Raw genomic sequence first — 15,688 nt, 5'->3', positions numbered from 1 at the left:
CGCGTACAAAGGCTATGTACTTACATAGTTACTAGTTGAATCAGTAAATTTTTATATTATCAGTAACTCAATTCACATTTTTTCATGTTGTGTATTCTATTGTTAAATTTTAAATAATTAAACAATATTTTTTTTAATAAAACGACGTTTTCTATATAGTTAAAGAGTGTCTTTGTTAAAAGAAAAAAAATACCTAGATATAAAAGACCTAGATCAATAAAATTCACATGGATCGTAAAAAAATTCTCCAAAAAAGCTAAATTTTGAGGCATGTATAGTGGTATGAACCCTTTATTAACAAAGTATGACTTTCGTTTTCGACCAATCACTGTTTCTGAAAATGATCACCGTCAGCGGATTGATCGGAAAGTGAATGTGAATAAAAATAGAGAAGGCATAATTAAATATTTATTCACAATCTATATACATATTTTGATTTTTATTCGAAATGGTCAAAATTACGTACTTTTCCTTAATTTATGTACTCAGTTCGAGGCCTGTCTAATGAAATAAAAACAAATTAAAAAGAATGCAGAGAACTTTGAATTCAAACGTAAAACCATTTGTTGGCCCTGAAAAGGGCCGATTGTTTTGAATGATGACGATGATGAATATGAAAATTAACCGCCGAAACCGTAAAGGGTGCGGCCTTGACGTTTGAGAGCATAGACGACGTCCATGGCGGTGACGGTCTTCCTCTTGGCGTGTTCGGTGTAAGTGACGGCGTCACGGATCACGTTCTCAAGGAACACTTTCAAGACACCACGGGTCTCTTCGTAAATCAATCCTGAGATACGTTTCACTCCACCACGACGAGCCAAACGACGGATGGCGGGCTTGGTGATACCTTGGATGTTATCACGCAACACTTTACGATGGCGCTTTGCTCCTCCTTTTCCCAATCCCTTTCCTCCCTTTCCGCGACCAGTCATTTTGGCAGAGAATTAATTAAGTACGTTCAAACAGAACAGAGAACAAACTCGGAATGATGCTAAGCCGGCGAAAGTGCGCTGTTTTATTCCCTCTGGAGTTCCACTGCTCCCCTCCACGATCTGACCGACCAATCAGGATGTCAGTGTCCCCTTCCTCTTGACTAACTGGTGCAAGAGCTTCTGAAAGCTATAAATATGTGCGTTCATATCGCCGAAACCATTTTCCAGTCGTCCTTTGTACTTTAAAGTCGTAAGCAATGGCTCGTACTAAACAAACCGCGCGCAAATCCACTGGTGGTAAAGCACCAAGGAAGCAACTCGCCACCAAGGCCGCTCGTAAGAGTGCGCCTGCAACCGGTGGAGTGAAGAAGCCCCATCGCTACAGGCCCGGAACCGTCGCTCTCCGTGAGATCCGTCGCTACCAGAAGAGCACCGAGCTCCTCATCCGCAAACTGCCCTTCCAACGCTTGGTCCGTGAAATTGCTCAGGACTTCAAGACCGACCTGCGCTTCCAGAGCTCCGCCGTGATGGCCCTCCAGGAGGCCAGCGAGGCCTACCTCGTCGGTCTCTTCGAAGACACCAACTTGTGCGCCATCCACGCCAAGAGAGTCACCATCATGCCAAAGGACATACAATTGGCTCGTCGCATCCGAGGAGAACGTGCTTAATTTCTTTCACCTTCAAGAACAAACAATCGGCCCTTTTCAGGGCCAACAAATTTTTTTACGTTGAAATATTTTTGATTCTCTAAGGTAGTCGTACAAATAAAAATATATATTATTATTAATTATTATTATTTCTTATTGTTCTGCGAGTATTTTATAGAAAAATGTCGTCGGTTGGATATTTTATATTAATAAACTCAATGTAATAATTAACATATTCAAAGACTGGTTTAATTAGTTACTATAATGTAAACCAAGTCCGTTTCTGGGCCAATAGGCTAAAAAGTTACTAAAAGTTCTGACTATTTTGACAAAAACTACAGGTTAATTGACTATTTGATTAATAAAATCATTACTAATTTAATTTATAACGGACATTCTGAATAATTATTTTTAGCTAAAAATAAGAATTTCATGCCTTTGGACTTTTGACTACAAATTTCCATTTTTGACCACTTTACCAATATTATTGATTTCAATTTTAGAAATTGGAAACAAAAAGTTGGTACTTGCCCACAAAATTGAATTTAGAAAAGTTATACAATATAATTAAATGTGCTTTTCGATAAATATTTCGTTATTTTTGAACTGATGAAATTTTCACAGCATCCAATCAGTAATAATTAAGATCTATGGAAATTTCAATGTTTTACAGTTATTTTCACTCCAAGTTATTGAAATTTCACTAATTGTTTTTATTTCTCAATAAAAAATATGTGTATTTATTTCAACTTGAGAAAGACAATAAAATTCTTTTTTTATCTTATATTCAATACATACGATTAAATTTCAAGTTCTAGCCTAACTTCAATTTTCTTCAACTTTTTTCTTATTTTTTAGTAATATTATTCTTTGAAAAAGCTAAAAATTATTTAATCCATATGACTGATTGTTCAAAACAATGAAATAAAAGTTAAAAAACAATTCCATAAGAAAATAATAAAAATAAAAATTTGAATTCTTTCCACAATTTTGGATTCAAATAGCAAATTTATTAAATATTTCTTTACTTTCTAAATTTCCATGATGTAAAACGTAATTTAACATTGTCAATAATATTAGAAAAGATATAAACAGCGTAAATTCATATGGCTTGAAATAAAGAAGTTGAAGTCCACGACTTTGATCATTGAAAGAAATCTATTCAATAAATTTAAATATTGTTTATAATTTAATGGTAAAACAATTATCATCAAAATATAAACATGAATTTATTTTTATAAATATTTTTGTGGTGATATGGCTGCGTTATTTATAAATAATTTACTTAGTGAACAATTTTTTTCTTTGATCAACGTTGTGGACTACAACTTGGTGAAATATTACTGGCCCGTCGCCATAATTATTTTAAATATAAAAGTTATTCTTTTACAAATTTATAGAATTATTGAACATTCAAATAATAAATGTAAGGTTTTTACCTATTAGTTTTTAATTGTACAAAGTATAAAAACTAAAAAAAAAATTTAAACTTTTTTCAAGCATAGTACAGGTATACAAGAAAGTACAAAACTGATAATTCAGTTATACGTCACGAAAACATACATTTGACTGTTTTAAAATTAATCATTCATAGTAAATTTCAATAATATAATAAATTATTCTAAAAATTTAATAAATTATACATAAATGATGTTGAAAAATTATTAAAAACTTTTTATTATTGATCTAGACAATGCACTCTATCCCACTGCATTATGTGCCGAAAGTAAGAACTCATACCCGAACTGAAGCAACCGTACCTCCTTCAATTTATAACTTAAAGTACAAAAAGTTTTTTATCCGAAGAGGGAGATAAATAGAGCATTAAATTAAAAGGTTAATTTTTTAACAATTCAATTTGTTTCATTGTTTTTTATAATTTTCTGAACTTGTTGAGAATGATCACTAAAAGCAGAGTCTTGAAAATTGCTCATTTTTACAGAAAAACACAATGACAGTATAATGCTTTTTCTTAATATTAGACAACTAGAATAATCGTATAATAGAAATCAAATCTATTTGCAAGTGGAGAAAAACAATTAAAGATCAAAAAGGTGAATAAAGTTTTGAATGGTGTACCCAAGTTACCTAGAATTCAAACGAGAGAAAGCCAACGAGCGCTGGGGCCTTTCTTCACCGTCCGTGCGTTTTACTATGTCGATGAGCGCAGGGAATTGTGTTTATTACTGTTTGAACGCTTGTGTTGAAAGCATCTCCAAGTTATTGAACACTTTTTGTAGTTTTCCAAAAAAAACTTTAGTACAATGGCAGACAAGGTAGAATCCCCAGCTGTACCTGCAGTGGCAACTCCGAAGAAAGCAGCCAAGGCGCAGAAGCCCCGTGCCAAGGCCAGTCACCCACCAGCGTCTGAGATGGTGAACGCGGCCATCGCCACTTTGAAGGAGAGAGGCGGCTCTTCGCTCCAAGCCATCAAGAAGTACATCGCTGCCACCTACAAAGTCGATGTCGAGAAGCAGGCTCCCTTCATCAGAAAGTACCTGAAGGCTGCAGTCGCCAGCAAGGCTCTGATCCAGACCAAGGGCAAGGGCGCTGCAGGGTCCTTCAAGTTGAACGTCGCCAAGGCCGAGGGCAAGGCCAAAGCCAAGCCCAAGACCAAGACTGCCGCCAAACCCAAAGCTGCTGCAGCACCAAAGGCCAAGAAAGCAGCTTCTCCAAAGAAGGCCGTGGCAGCCAAGACCAAGAAAGCCGTCGCCGAGAAGAAGAAGACCCCGAAGGTTGCGGCCAAGCCACCGAAGGCCAAGTCCACCACCGCCAAACCCAAGGTGACCAAGGCTGCTCCCAAGAAGGCGGCCAAAGCTTCGCCCAAGAAAGCTGCAGAGCCCAAGGCGAGGAAGCCCGCGGCAAAGAGGGTTGCCAAGAAGTAAAGTGAAATAAAATTGATAGTGGATGATTGAAAACAAACGGCCCTTTTCAGGGCCACCAATTACTTTTTACGAAAGAATTTTCTTTGTCTCAAACATAATTATTCAGAATGGTATCTCCATTTACCAAGTTGAAAATAATTTATTTTAAAGATTTTGTAATCTTAAATTTCGTTTTTCATATCGATTATAACACAAACAGGGTGTCTACTAACCGGGAAATAGCCGGGAAACGAAATATCTAAATAAAATTTTTATCAAATCGTGTGCTATGTAAGGGAACAACTGTCATTGGTCGATATATCAGGTCATTAAAAAATTTACAAGAAAAATAAATCTTTTGCTCGGAGAATTTTACCTATAAGCATTGAGTATTAGAGGAAATAATTTTTCTTGTGTTTGAAATTATAAAATTAAAATTTCTGTTTTATTTATAAAGTGTTACTAAAATGTTTAAAAGATTTACTTAGAATGACGTTCAATTGTTAAATCCTGTACGGTATTAAATTTAAAAAGGGATGGCAACCGAAATTTTATCGGTTTCGGTTTTGACTTTTCTGTATTCTTCTAAAAAAAATTCGGTTTCGGTATTTCTGTTACGGTTTTTTTCAAAGAATTAGGGCTTCTGTATTTGGGTTTCGGTTTTTAATGTAAATAATTACAGTTACGATTTCTTAAAAATTTCGGATTTTTGGGTTAAAGCTTTCGGTTTTTCGGTTGTTTTCCTCGGACAATATATGAATGAAAATATTTGTGTGCATTTTAATTATTTAGAATTAAATATGTATAATAATTACTCATAATTTGTTTATAAATTTGTTTTATATTTTATAAAATGGCCATAGCGTTGTCAAGGAAAAAAAAAATTCTAAAAATTTTTTGAAAAAACGTTTTTCTCCCTAACTTTTACATTATTTGACCTAATTAGCTAAAAATTGGTATATTAGTGTATTTTTACAGGCTGATCACAAATTCGATGGCTGCTAAATGAAAACACATTATTCGCGAGAGCGTTTATAAAACACGTAACTCACGAAAACAAATAGAAAATATGCTTATTTAAAATGACAGATTTTTTAAGGCTGTGTGACAATTTTTAATTTTTATTATTTTTAAAGTGTTAACTAATTGCAAAAATGTAAGTTAATAAAATTGTTTTATTAAAGCTAAATTAACTTTAAATAATAAAAATTCTTTATTTGGCATTTTATATTCACTTAAAATGAATAACAAAATTTTTAAAAATTAGCCTAAAAACGATTTCAGATGAATAACGCTTTTTCTATTTGTTTTCGTGAGTTACGTGTTTTATAATTTCTCTCGCGAATAATGTGTTTTCATTTAGAACCCATCGAAATAATTAATTTAAGAAAATTTTTTTAATTAATTATTTGTAATCTGCTAATTTGTTCGTCTTTCTAGTTTTCGGTTTTTTAAAAATTTCTATTTTTTCAGTTAACGGTTTCGGTTGCCATCCCTGAATTTAAATAAATTATATATGTAAAATTCTGTATACTTTTCAAGTGTAATTATTTATTGACAATGAAACGGTGTTATTTTATAAACAAAAACAAATTTTTAGTTTCTTTAAAATTTTGTTTTATACTTGTTTATTATGATTAATATTAAATTATCACTTAATACATTAATATTGAAGGTGTTATTTGCTTCATCATATAATTGTAGTGAAAAAAACGTTAATATCTTAAACCGGGAAATAACCGGGAATTCAAAAACTGAAAAATAGTAGACACCCTGCACAAAGAATGCAAAAAAGTATTATGTCCTTATGTTGAATATGTCAAATGTCAGTGAAACAAAATTTTTGTCAGTAAAGTCAGGGAAACGAATTTTTTGTCAGTAACGTCAGGGAAATTAATAAAATGTGAATTTTTTCGACTTTTCTTCCAAACATTGCAACAAAGTACAACAATTTTTAATACTTAAAAAAGTCCAACTTATTTTGATTTTTATAATGCGAAAAATAACTATAAACAAATATTTAAGAAATTGTTTTTGAATCATTTTTTAACATAATTAAATTTTTCAAATATTTCTATAATAAAAACCTTTTTGAGTAGTTGAAATTTTGAAAAAATATTAATTTATTTCAAGTATTTATTTAAAATTTTTGAAGAATTTGAATTGCAAATTTTGAAAATAATTGAAATATCAAAAATTTTAATAGAAAATATTTAAAGGTAAATTTAAAAATGAAAATTAATGAAAATTAGCTTTTAATTTTTTAAAATTCAATATTTTCAGTATTTTCAATTACATATTTCCAAAACTTCAAATACATACAAAAATAATATTTTAGAATTCTTGGAGAATACAATTATTGCAATTTTTAGAAATTATTCAAATTCATAAATTTTACCCATTTTCTGTAAACATTCATATATTCCTGTAAAAAAAATTTTGTCAGGTAAAGTCATTTTAATGTCAGCAGGGTGGCCGCAAAATTTTATTTTCAAAATTCCCTGACTAACAAAATTCCCTGATTTTCAGTTTTTCCCTGACTTGCGGCCACCCTTAGTCAGTAAATTGTCAGGGAAATTGTCTGCAACACTACAACCAATATTTCCTACATTGAAAAAAAAATGTTTTTCAGCGCGTTTGTGCTAATTTATTACTGCTCAAAAATAACGTGTATTTAGATGTTATGTTTTCTTGCAGCAACTAAAGTCTTTTTCAGTTTCTGTAGTAAATCAGAAAATTATAAATGTGTGCATTAGAGCTGTGCAAAATAATTCGAACCGAACTGTTTGCATTTTTTCGCCTAGTTCGAATGTCGAATATTCGACATTTCGGCGCCGACTCTATTCTCGCGATTTGAATCAATAGAATTTAACTGAAAATCAGTTAAAAATTACTGTAATATCAGTCATTTTTCACAGTTCCCCACTTTGTTCCAAATCATGTTCTGAGATACACTAAAATACATAAATGTATATGACATACTAAAGGAAAATTTTGCACTTGGTAAACAAACTTTTTGCATCCTGGGCCTGAAAACTTTCGTACTAAAAGTAAAAAAAACTCACACGTTCAATAATAGTTACTATATTCTATTTATATATAAAAAATGTTGGTTCTGCTTTTAAATATTAATGCAAAGAACATACAATTCAAACGTAAAAATATTTGTTGGCCCTGAAAAGGGCCGATTGTTTTGTGTGAGGGTGAGTATATGGAAAGTTTAAGCTTTCTTTTCTGTCTTCTTCGGCAAAAGAACAGCTTGGATGTTAGGGAGAACACCACCCTGGGCGATGGTGACTCCAGAAAGAAGTTTGTTCAATTCTTCGTCATTTCTGATGGCGAGTTGAAGATGACGAGGGATGATTCTGGATTTTTTGTTGTCACGAGCTGCGTTTCCGGCCAACTCCAAGACTTCAGCAGCCAAGTATTCCATAACTGCGGCTAGGTAAACTGGAGCACCAGCACCAACTCGCTCGGCGTAGTTTCCTTTGCGCAAGAGACGATGGATACGACCGACTGGGAACTGGAGTCCAGCCCGGTTGGAGCGGGTCTTTGACTTTCCCTTGGTTTTGCCACCTTTGCCACGTCCTGACATTTTTGATTTAGTTTTGAATTAACGCAGTACACACAACGAAGAATACAAAGCGAATGATGTTATGCGCGAGAAATCCGCCTATTTACGCTCTCCCCACAGGCCACGCCCTCCATTGCGCTTCCCTCTCTTTGTCGTGAGTGGCAGATGGTCGCAGTGAGTGCCCGCACCAATCAAAAGGCTGCAGGCGGACATAAATACGATGCCGATCCTGCGGAAAATATCAATTCACCCTGAATTGCCTTTGTGTTCAGACGTACACTCTCTGAAAACAACTATGCCTCCTAAAGCAAGTGGTAAAGCTGTCAAGAAAGCCGGCAAGGCGCAAAAGAACATTACCAAGACCGACAAGAAAAAGAAGCGCAAGAGGAAGGAAAGCTATGCCATCTACATCTATAAAGTGTTGAAGCAAGTGCACCCCGACACTGGAGTCTCCAGCAAGGCCATGAGCATCATGAATTCGTTCGTGAACGACATCTTCGAGCGCATCGCTGCCGAATCTTCCCGCTTGGCCCACTACAACAAGAGGTCCACCATCACCTCCCGGGAGATCCAAACTGCCGTCAGGCTTCTCCTTCCTGGTGAACTCGCCAAGCACGCCGTCTCTGAGGGCACCAAGGCTGTCACCAAGTACACCAGCTCCAAGTAAATTCTGTCCACCTTTCTCGAAAAACAATCGGCCCTTTTCAGGGCCAACAAATATTTTTACGAAAGAATTATTTGGTTCTACAACAACACAGTTTGTGTATGCAAAGTGTTGTCATTTTTCTTAGTACTAATTCGTGGGTTCCGGATGTTTACATTCGCCCGGTGCATGGTTATCGATACATTTTACACATATATATTCTAAGAAACAATTCGAAGCTATACATGACCCAATGTCTGACATTTCTTACACTGTATACTTTCTCTTTTTTCAATTTTTCCCACCTGATAACTTAGTGATTAATGTATTTAATTTTATAAAAGAAATTTGATGTTAGCTGTTCTAAGAAAAAATGTAATGTTGTATTCTCTTTTTGAGATGTAAGGTCTTAAAATTTTTGAAATGCATATAATCATAGAAATAATATTTTACTTTCTGACACTATTTTTAAAAAATTTCTAAGAGTTCGAAAAAAACCAGGAAAATTTCGTTTTCTTACACAAGTCCTGTTGGAGACACGTAAAAAAGGCTTCGGAAAGAAAATTATTTATTGTAACTATTTTATTAAAAATAGAAAAAGAAAAAAAAGCCAACAGCACGCGGTATTCCCAAGCGGTCACCCATCCAAGTACTAACCGCGCCCAAAGATGCTTAACTTCAGTGATCGGACGAGAACTGGTTTGCATTTGCATTTGTAATTGTTTATTTATTGCCAAAATTAATAATAATACAAGGTTTCACAATAAACGATGAAATCATTTTTACATTATTATAAAGGACTTACTGGCTAATACAAAGCTCTCGAAGTCGCGTACAATATTTTATGCCCACGAATGCATATATTAGTTAATATTTTTATTCTATATTAAAGATATTTTTTCTAATTCCCAGGAGAAATATTCAATTTGCTTTTTATCGATCAGAAAGGGCTTAAGAAAACTGATCATTTCGCTATTTTTGTTTTTATTTTATGGATAATAATGAAAGAAAATAACCTGAATAAACTATATTATAATAATTAAATTTAACAATAACAATGAATAAGAAAAAAATGAGATAAATAATTAAACTAATTTATGAACTAAGAATATTTACAATGTTAATCGATGATTTTCTTTTAATAAGATACAATTAATATAATTGGTTGGCTAATAGTTAATACATATTTTACATAATGGATAATATTTACAATAATTAGAAGTATAAGGGTAGATTTATATTGTTTCTAATTCTTATTTACAGTTTTACTTAGAATAATAACTATTTACAATATCTTAATAGTTATAAATTTAATTTTTTGTTTTTGATTTTAAGAATGGGATTTTAATTTAGCTATTCGTCTAACCAAAAATATTTTTTGATGTTTTGTCTGTGTTTGTCTTTAATTTCCTTGTTTGTGATGAAAGTGGTATATCGCCATTCATCATTTGGTATAGTAGTGTCTAAGTGTTTGTCGTACAGAAACGATTTCTTCCTAGCATTTCTTTTGTAATGGTATATTACTGGGGCACCGTGGGTGTCCTGTATATAACCATTTTTGTCCAGGTAAGGAAACGCTTCTGGAGGGACAAAATTGGTTTTTATTACGTTTTCAAAATAGTTGTCATTTGGATAGTACATAGAATAAATTAAGCTATTGTCAGTTACATTTCTTATACTCGCAAAATAATTCCTTGTTATTTTAATTATTTGTGTGTCAATTTTATTAATATTAGCTAGGTTGTAAATAACTTTACTCGATATGTATTTTTGGAAATTCGACTCAGCTGATCTATATTTTCCTAGACATACTCTTAGGCATTTTCTTTCGAATACTCTTATTCTTTCTACAATGGATGCACTTAAATTGTACCAAATAGGACATGCATATAGTAATATGGGTCTTATGAATAACATGTAACAGTTGATTTTTATTTTATAATTTAAATGTTTACTATACATTAATCTTCTTAATTTATTGAAAACTTGTTTTGCATGTTCTATTTGTGTGTCTATGTGTTTTATAAAGTAGAGTGTTTGGTCTATGTTTAGTCCTAAATATTTTACAATTTTCTTATTAGGCACTGGTTCGCCATCATCTTTTCTTTCTTTTATTTGAAAGTTTTTCCAGCATTTTTTTACGTTTCGATTGGCTTCGGAGAGGGGACCTCTAAACAAAATAGTTTCGCATTTGGAGACGTTAACTTTTAATTTCCACGTGTAAAGGTAATATTGTACATTTTCAAAAAGTTGTTGTAATGTTTCTTGTATTTCTGAGACTTTTTTTCCAACGACGTATATTATCATATCGTCTGCAAATGCGATACCTTTTTTGTTTTCATCTATATTTATGTCATACATTTTTAGTATTTCGTAAATAAAGATGTTAAATAATATCGGAGATAGAACTGTTCCTTGTTGTAAACCGTTTTTAACTAAGAACTCTTTATTTAATGTTGTGGTACCGTCCGTTACTATAAAACTTTTGTTTGTTATCATATTTTTTAATAATTTTATTAGATGTTTAGGGAAAGAATTTTTTAATAACTTAAATATTAATCCATCTGTCCAAACAGTGTCAAAGGCCTTTTCAAGATCAATTAAACAAGCTCCTACACATTTTTTATTGTTAAGAGCTTGAGAAATGTCTGACGTTAATTTGTTAATAGCATGGATTGTGGAGTGCTTGTGTCTAAAGCCATATTGTTGTTCAGGGATAATGTTTTTCTCTCTACATATTTGTATTAAAGGGTCTTTAACAATTTTTTCGAAAACTTTACTTATATTGGGAAGAAGGCTTATAGGTCTAAAGTCACTCGGTTGTATACTGTTTTTTCCTTTCTTGGGGATAGGAATAATTTTTGACTTTTTCCAGTCAGTTGGAAAATGACTGTTGTTAAGTATATTATTGAAAAGAATGCAATAATTCTCTATTATTTTTGGTGTTAAATGCTTTAATACAATATTAGGAATTCCATCAATGCCTGATGATTTTTTATTATTTAAGTTTCTAAAAATTTTTGATAATTTGTATCCTGATGTAAAATAATTTGGAAGTTTTTCGTCAAGTAACTGAATGTCATTTGCTTTCAAGTTATTATCAAAGTTAACTATTGAGTTATTATTTATTTTATCATTTTCAATTTCTTGTTCTAAAGTGGTAATTTTTTGTTTAATGATTTTATTTAGTCCTTCTCTTCCGTAGTTGGAAAATTTTGTGTGTGTATTTTTAAAGTGTGTACCGATTATTTTGAGTTTATCTTTATTATTGGAAATTATGTATTTGTTATTGTTGTCAATTGGTAAGTTTTGTGCAGGTATTCCCGACTCTAGTAGTAGGGTTGCATTTTGATTATCAATTTTAAGTTGGGGTATGGCAACTTTACCTTTGGTTCTGAATAATTTATTCACTTGAGGAAACATGTTTTTTGGATCGTTTGCAGGAATATTTTTTATTTTTTCTGACCAATAATTATTTATGGATTTAATGAATTCTTGTTTGAGGAGAGCTTTTAATGCTATTAGTTTGTTTTTTAGAGAGTTTAATTCTCTTATTTTATTCTGATTTTGAAAATTTCTATAGATAATATTTATTTGTGTTATTATTTTACTTTTTGCTTTTTGAATTCTTTTTATAACGGGTGTTTGGTAAATTTCCATAGAGTTTTTACTTTTAATTTTTGGTAATGAGTTACTCATTGCTATTGTTATACATTCATTAATATCCTTTAAATAATTATCAATTTCATCATTTGATAGATTTTTATTGGATGGTATTCTAATGTCAGAAATTTGGTCTAAATTATTTTCAAATTTTTCCCAATTTGCTCGTCTATAATTAAAATTGTGGTTATGTGTAGCTTTTTCTAAAATAAAATCTATTTGTGTGTTGTAAGAAACATTCAATAGAATTGCGTTGTGATCGCTGTCATATTGTAAAGTTTCAAGTTTGTCTGTGTTATTGTATTTTTGTACCTTAAGTCTGGAGTCTAATATTCCTAAGTCAAGATATGAATTTCCTCGGGGGAAGGAGGGGAGACTTGGAGTGTATAATTTTAGTTTATAATTTATTTCATTGTCATCTATCCATTTTCGTAAAAAAGTTCCTCTTGTGTTGAAATTTTCATTTAACCAACTAGTGTGTTTAGCATTTAAGTCACCTGTCATTATAAAAAAGTTGTCAGGATCGTCTAAATTGAGAATTTGAAATAATTTATCAATTTCTTGATTAAAATTTAATCTGTTTCCGTATGCAGCGTAAGCAGATATGACAAAAAGCCTTTGATTGTTTGGTAAAGGGATTTTTATGATAACAGTTTCTAAGTTCTGAAACTGTTCTATTTCCGATAGAATTATTTGTTTAAATTTAAGGTCTTTTCTTATGAGTATTGCAACTCCTCCGCCTAATATTGTATTTGGTCTATCTCTTCTAATTAAAGTGAAATTTTGGAAATCTAGTTTATGTATAGGATTTAGTTTTGTTTCACTTAAAGTAATTATATCTGGATTATGTTTTTTTATGAAGTTTAAAAGATTATTTCGCCTTTCATTTGTTACAATTGAATTGACGTTTATTGATATTATTTTTAAATTTTTGACAGTAATAGTATTTTTTAGGTTAGGATTTAATTTACTATCCATTTTGAACAGAATTAGAATCAGTTAGTAGTTCAAATAAATCGTCTATTCTTTTGCTATTTTTTTCTACTAATTGTGTAATTTGAAGTATCTGTTTTGTTAAGTTGTTTAAGGTTTCTTGTAGGTTTTGTGCATTATTTAATGTATGTTGTTTATTGTTTATTTGTTGTTCTATATGTGGGTAGTTATTTTCTGTGTTGTGAAGTGTTTTTTTTTGTAAGATGTTTGAGAAGCTTGTTTCTTTTGTTGTAAAATTGTTGTACATTCTATCTTTTGCAATCCTATTTTTTCTAATTGTTTCCAATTTCTCATGCATTCTTTGTTTTAATTCTATTTGTTTTTCACATCCCCTATAAGAAGCTGGATGACCATATTTTTTACATGATACACAATATACTTTTTCTCTTTCTATTGCATTCGTGGGCTCCGGTAGTTTACAATTACCCGGTTCATGATTTTCGCTGCATTTTACGCATCTATAATCTAAGTTACAATTCGAAGCTACGTGCCCCAATCTTTGACACTTTTTACACTGTATGCTATCTCTCTTTTTCAATTTTTCCCACCTGATAGTTTGGTAGTTAACATATTTAATTTTATGAAGCAAGTTTGTCTGACTGTTTGGAGTCAATTGTACTAAAAACAAGGGTAAGATTTTATTTTCTTTTTGAGATCTAGGAGTTGTGAATCTAGTAACTTTAAAAAATTGAATATTTTCTGATTCAAATTGTTTAAGATTTTCAAGTATGTCCGCGGGATCTGTACTTGAATCTAAACCTTTCAAGAGAAAGGATTTTATTTTTTCGTCTTTTATTGTGTAGGTAAAGAATTTTGAACTCGTAGCTTCGAGTTGTACTTTGGCATTTTTGAAATCTACAATGTTTTCTGTGTATAAAGAGTGTTTATCTTTGTTTATTCTTTTGATGTGAAATTTGTCTGTTTTTAAATGTTCTTTTATGAGGCTTACCGTTGTTGTCTGATCTTGTCCGTAGATAATGATCGGTGGTGGTTTACCTGCTGATGAATCCTTGCTGCTGCTGGTCGAAATTGGTTTATTGGATGTATTGTCCTGAGGGTTGTTGATCTGCTTATTGTTGCTGGTCGCAGTGGCCTTGGTTGAGGATGATGGGGAATTTTTATTTCCATTTTTTTCACTTTCTTGATTTTTATGAGGTTGGGGAAAACCCGTCACTGGATCGTTGGCTGATTTTATTTGTCCCACATCTGTTTACATTTCAGTGTTGAAGTTTTTGTTCTGCATTTTTTCCAATTTTTCTATTCTTTGAGATTGTTGATGAATTGTTTGTAATAATTCATCAATAATTTTTTGTTGGGTTATATTGTTGTTAAACATCTCCTGATATTCTTGACTTGATATTTGCGTGTTATTCGTCATTTTTGCTGCATTGATTGGTACTATCAGAGAATCTTTTGCAGAGGAATCAAGTGATGATTTTTTATCTGGGCTAATGTTTGGTTTAACATACGGTTTCTGAGTCTCCGTCTTCTTCGGGGTTATTTTTTGCGCCTTTAGTGTCGTTGCTTTTGATTCTTTTTTAGGTGGTTTTGGCATTGCTTCATTTTTCACCATGATAGTATTTTGTAAGAAAAATGTTGGTCCATTTTCACTCACTGATTTATGATAGATTTTACTCCACTTTTCACTGTCAGTATTTTTTATTTTATCACTATCACTTTTTGAATTTGAATTACGCGGTATATCGGCTGTTATCATTCGCGCGGGCGCGAAACTCGGCCTATGGGCCGCCGTGATGGCGGGTTATTTTAAATTTCGTATTTTAGAATTTTTGAAAACTTGGGATCGGTGAGCTGGCTCTACCTGCTCCAAGGTACAACTTATCCCTTCAATAGTTAGAAAGGTACTGACGAGAACTGGTTTTTTCATCGTGGTGTGGCCGTTGCCTGTAAACTCAAGTGTTCTAAAAGTTTTACATTAGTACATGAGCAAACTGTCTATAATACTCTTTCTTGTAAATATCGTCTTTTTTGATTTTCACGCATTTTCAAATGAGTACATTAGTAGCTTTCAATTTGAAATTCACTTAGTTTGAAGAAATTTTGCTTTCTCTCAAAGGAAGCCTTATTAGTGTTGTCGACTTCCGCTCTTATTAGAATCAATTATTTTTTCAAATTTCCAATTGCAGTATATATATTTCGTCAAAAAGAACAAATGTTCTTCATCAGGCCCATTTCTTTATGCATTTTCTTTTTCTTAAACCAATCCTAAAAATACTCAACCTCTTTTTCCCTTTCTACAATATTTTCATCCCTGAATTTTCTTTAAGAAAACGCCAGTTATACTTATCATTCAGTTCTCAACAAATTATATCAAACGAGTTCTCCCAAACATTCAAGTTCTAAATCCTCAA

General features: G+C 32.0%; 5 protein-coding genes across 5 annotated transcripts; 3 read left to right on the top strand and 2 right to left on the bottom strand.

Annotated features, from left to right (window-relative positions):
• Positions 1-561: 561 nt before the first annotated feature.
• Positions 562-999, bottom strand: LOC122502208 (histone H4). The gene has a single exon (XM_043612145.1). The coding sequence runs from the start codon at positions 930-932 to the stop codon at positions 621-623; it is 312 nt and encodes a 103-aa protein (XP_043468080.1). The 5' UTR covers positions 933-999; the 3' UTR covers positions 562-620.
• A 168-nt stretch (positions 1,000-1,167) lies between these two features.
• LOC122502199 (histone H3) lies at positions 1,168-1,639 on the top strand. The gene has a single exon (XM_043612136.1). The coding sequence runs from the start codon at positions 1,190-1,192 to the stop codon at positions 1,598-1,600; it is 411 nt and encodes a 136-aa protein (XP_043468071.1). The 5' UTR covers positions 1,168-1,189; the 3' UTR covers positions 1,601-1,639.
• A 2,114-nt stretch (positions 1,640-3,753) lies between these two features.
• LOC122502194 (histone H1B-like) lies at positions 3,754-4,494 on the top strand. The gene has a single exon (XM_043612130.1). It carries the CDS (start codon positions 3,844-3,846, stop codon positions 4,462-4,464), a length of 621 nt encoding a protein of 206 aa, XP_043468065.1. The 5' UTR covers positions 3,754-3,843; the 3' UTR covers positions 4,465-4,494.
• A 3,121-nt stretch (positions 4,495-7,615) lies between these two features.
• On the bottom strand, positions 7,616-8,105 carry LOC122502203 (histone H2A-like). Its single transcript, XM_043612141.1, has one exon. The coding sequence runs from the start codon at positions 8,036-8,038 to the stop codon at positions 7,664-7,666; it is 375 nt and encodes a 124-aa protein (XP_043468076.1). The 5' UTR covers positions 8,039-8,105; the 3' UTR covers positions 7,616-7,663.
• Positions 8,106-8,250: 145 nt separating this feature from the next.
• Positions 8,251-8,722, top strand: LOC122502198 (histone H2B). The gene has a single exon (XM_043612135.1). It carries the CDS (start codon positions 8,313-8,315, stop codon positions 8,682-8,684), a length of 372 nt encoding a protein of 123 aa, XP_043468070.1. The 5' UTR covers positions 8,251-8,312; the 3' UTR covers positions 8,685-8,722.
• Positions 8,723-15,688: the final 6,966 nt, after the last annotated feature.

The sequence above is a fragment of the Leptopilina heterotoma genome, unplaced genomic scaffold (genome assembly GCF_015476425.1).
Source record: "Leptopilina heterotoma isolate Lh14 unplaced genomic scaffold, ASM1547642v1 Lhet_222, whole genome shotgun sequence".
Classification (NCBI taxonomy): domain Eukaryota; kingdom Metazoa; phylum Arthropoda; class Insecta; order Hymenoptera; family Figitidae; genus Leptopilina; species Leptopilina heterotoma.
Note: the sequence above shows the minus strand (reverse complement) of the source record. Positions and strands in the feature narration are given on the sequence as shown.

Bases quoted from the DNA above. Each gene is read 5' to 3' on its own strand.
- LOC122502208 (XM_043612145.1), bottom strand. From the start codon at position 932: ATGACTGGTCGCGGAAAGGGAGGAAAGGGATTGGGAAAAGGAGGAGCA.
- LOC122502199 (XM_043612136.1), top strand. From the start codon at position 1,190: ATGGCTCGTACTAAACAAACCGCGCGCAAATCCACTGGTGGTAAAGCA.
- LOC122502194 (XM_043612130.1), top strand. From the start codon at position 3,844: ATGGCAGACAAGGTAGAATCCCCAGCTGTACCTGCAGTGGCAACTCCG.
- LOC122502203 (XM_043612141.1), bottom strand. From the start codon at position 8,038: ATGTCAGGACGTGGCAAAGGTGGCAAAACCAAGGGAAAGTCAAAGACC.
- LOC122502198 (XM_043612135.1), top strand. From the start codon at position 8,313: ATGCCTCCTAAAGCAAGTGGTAAAGCTGTCAAGAAAGCCGGCAAGGCG.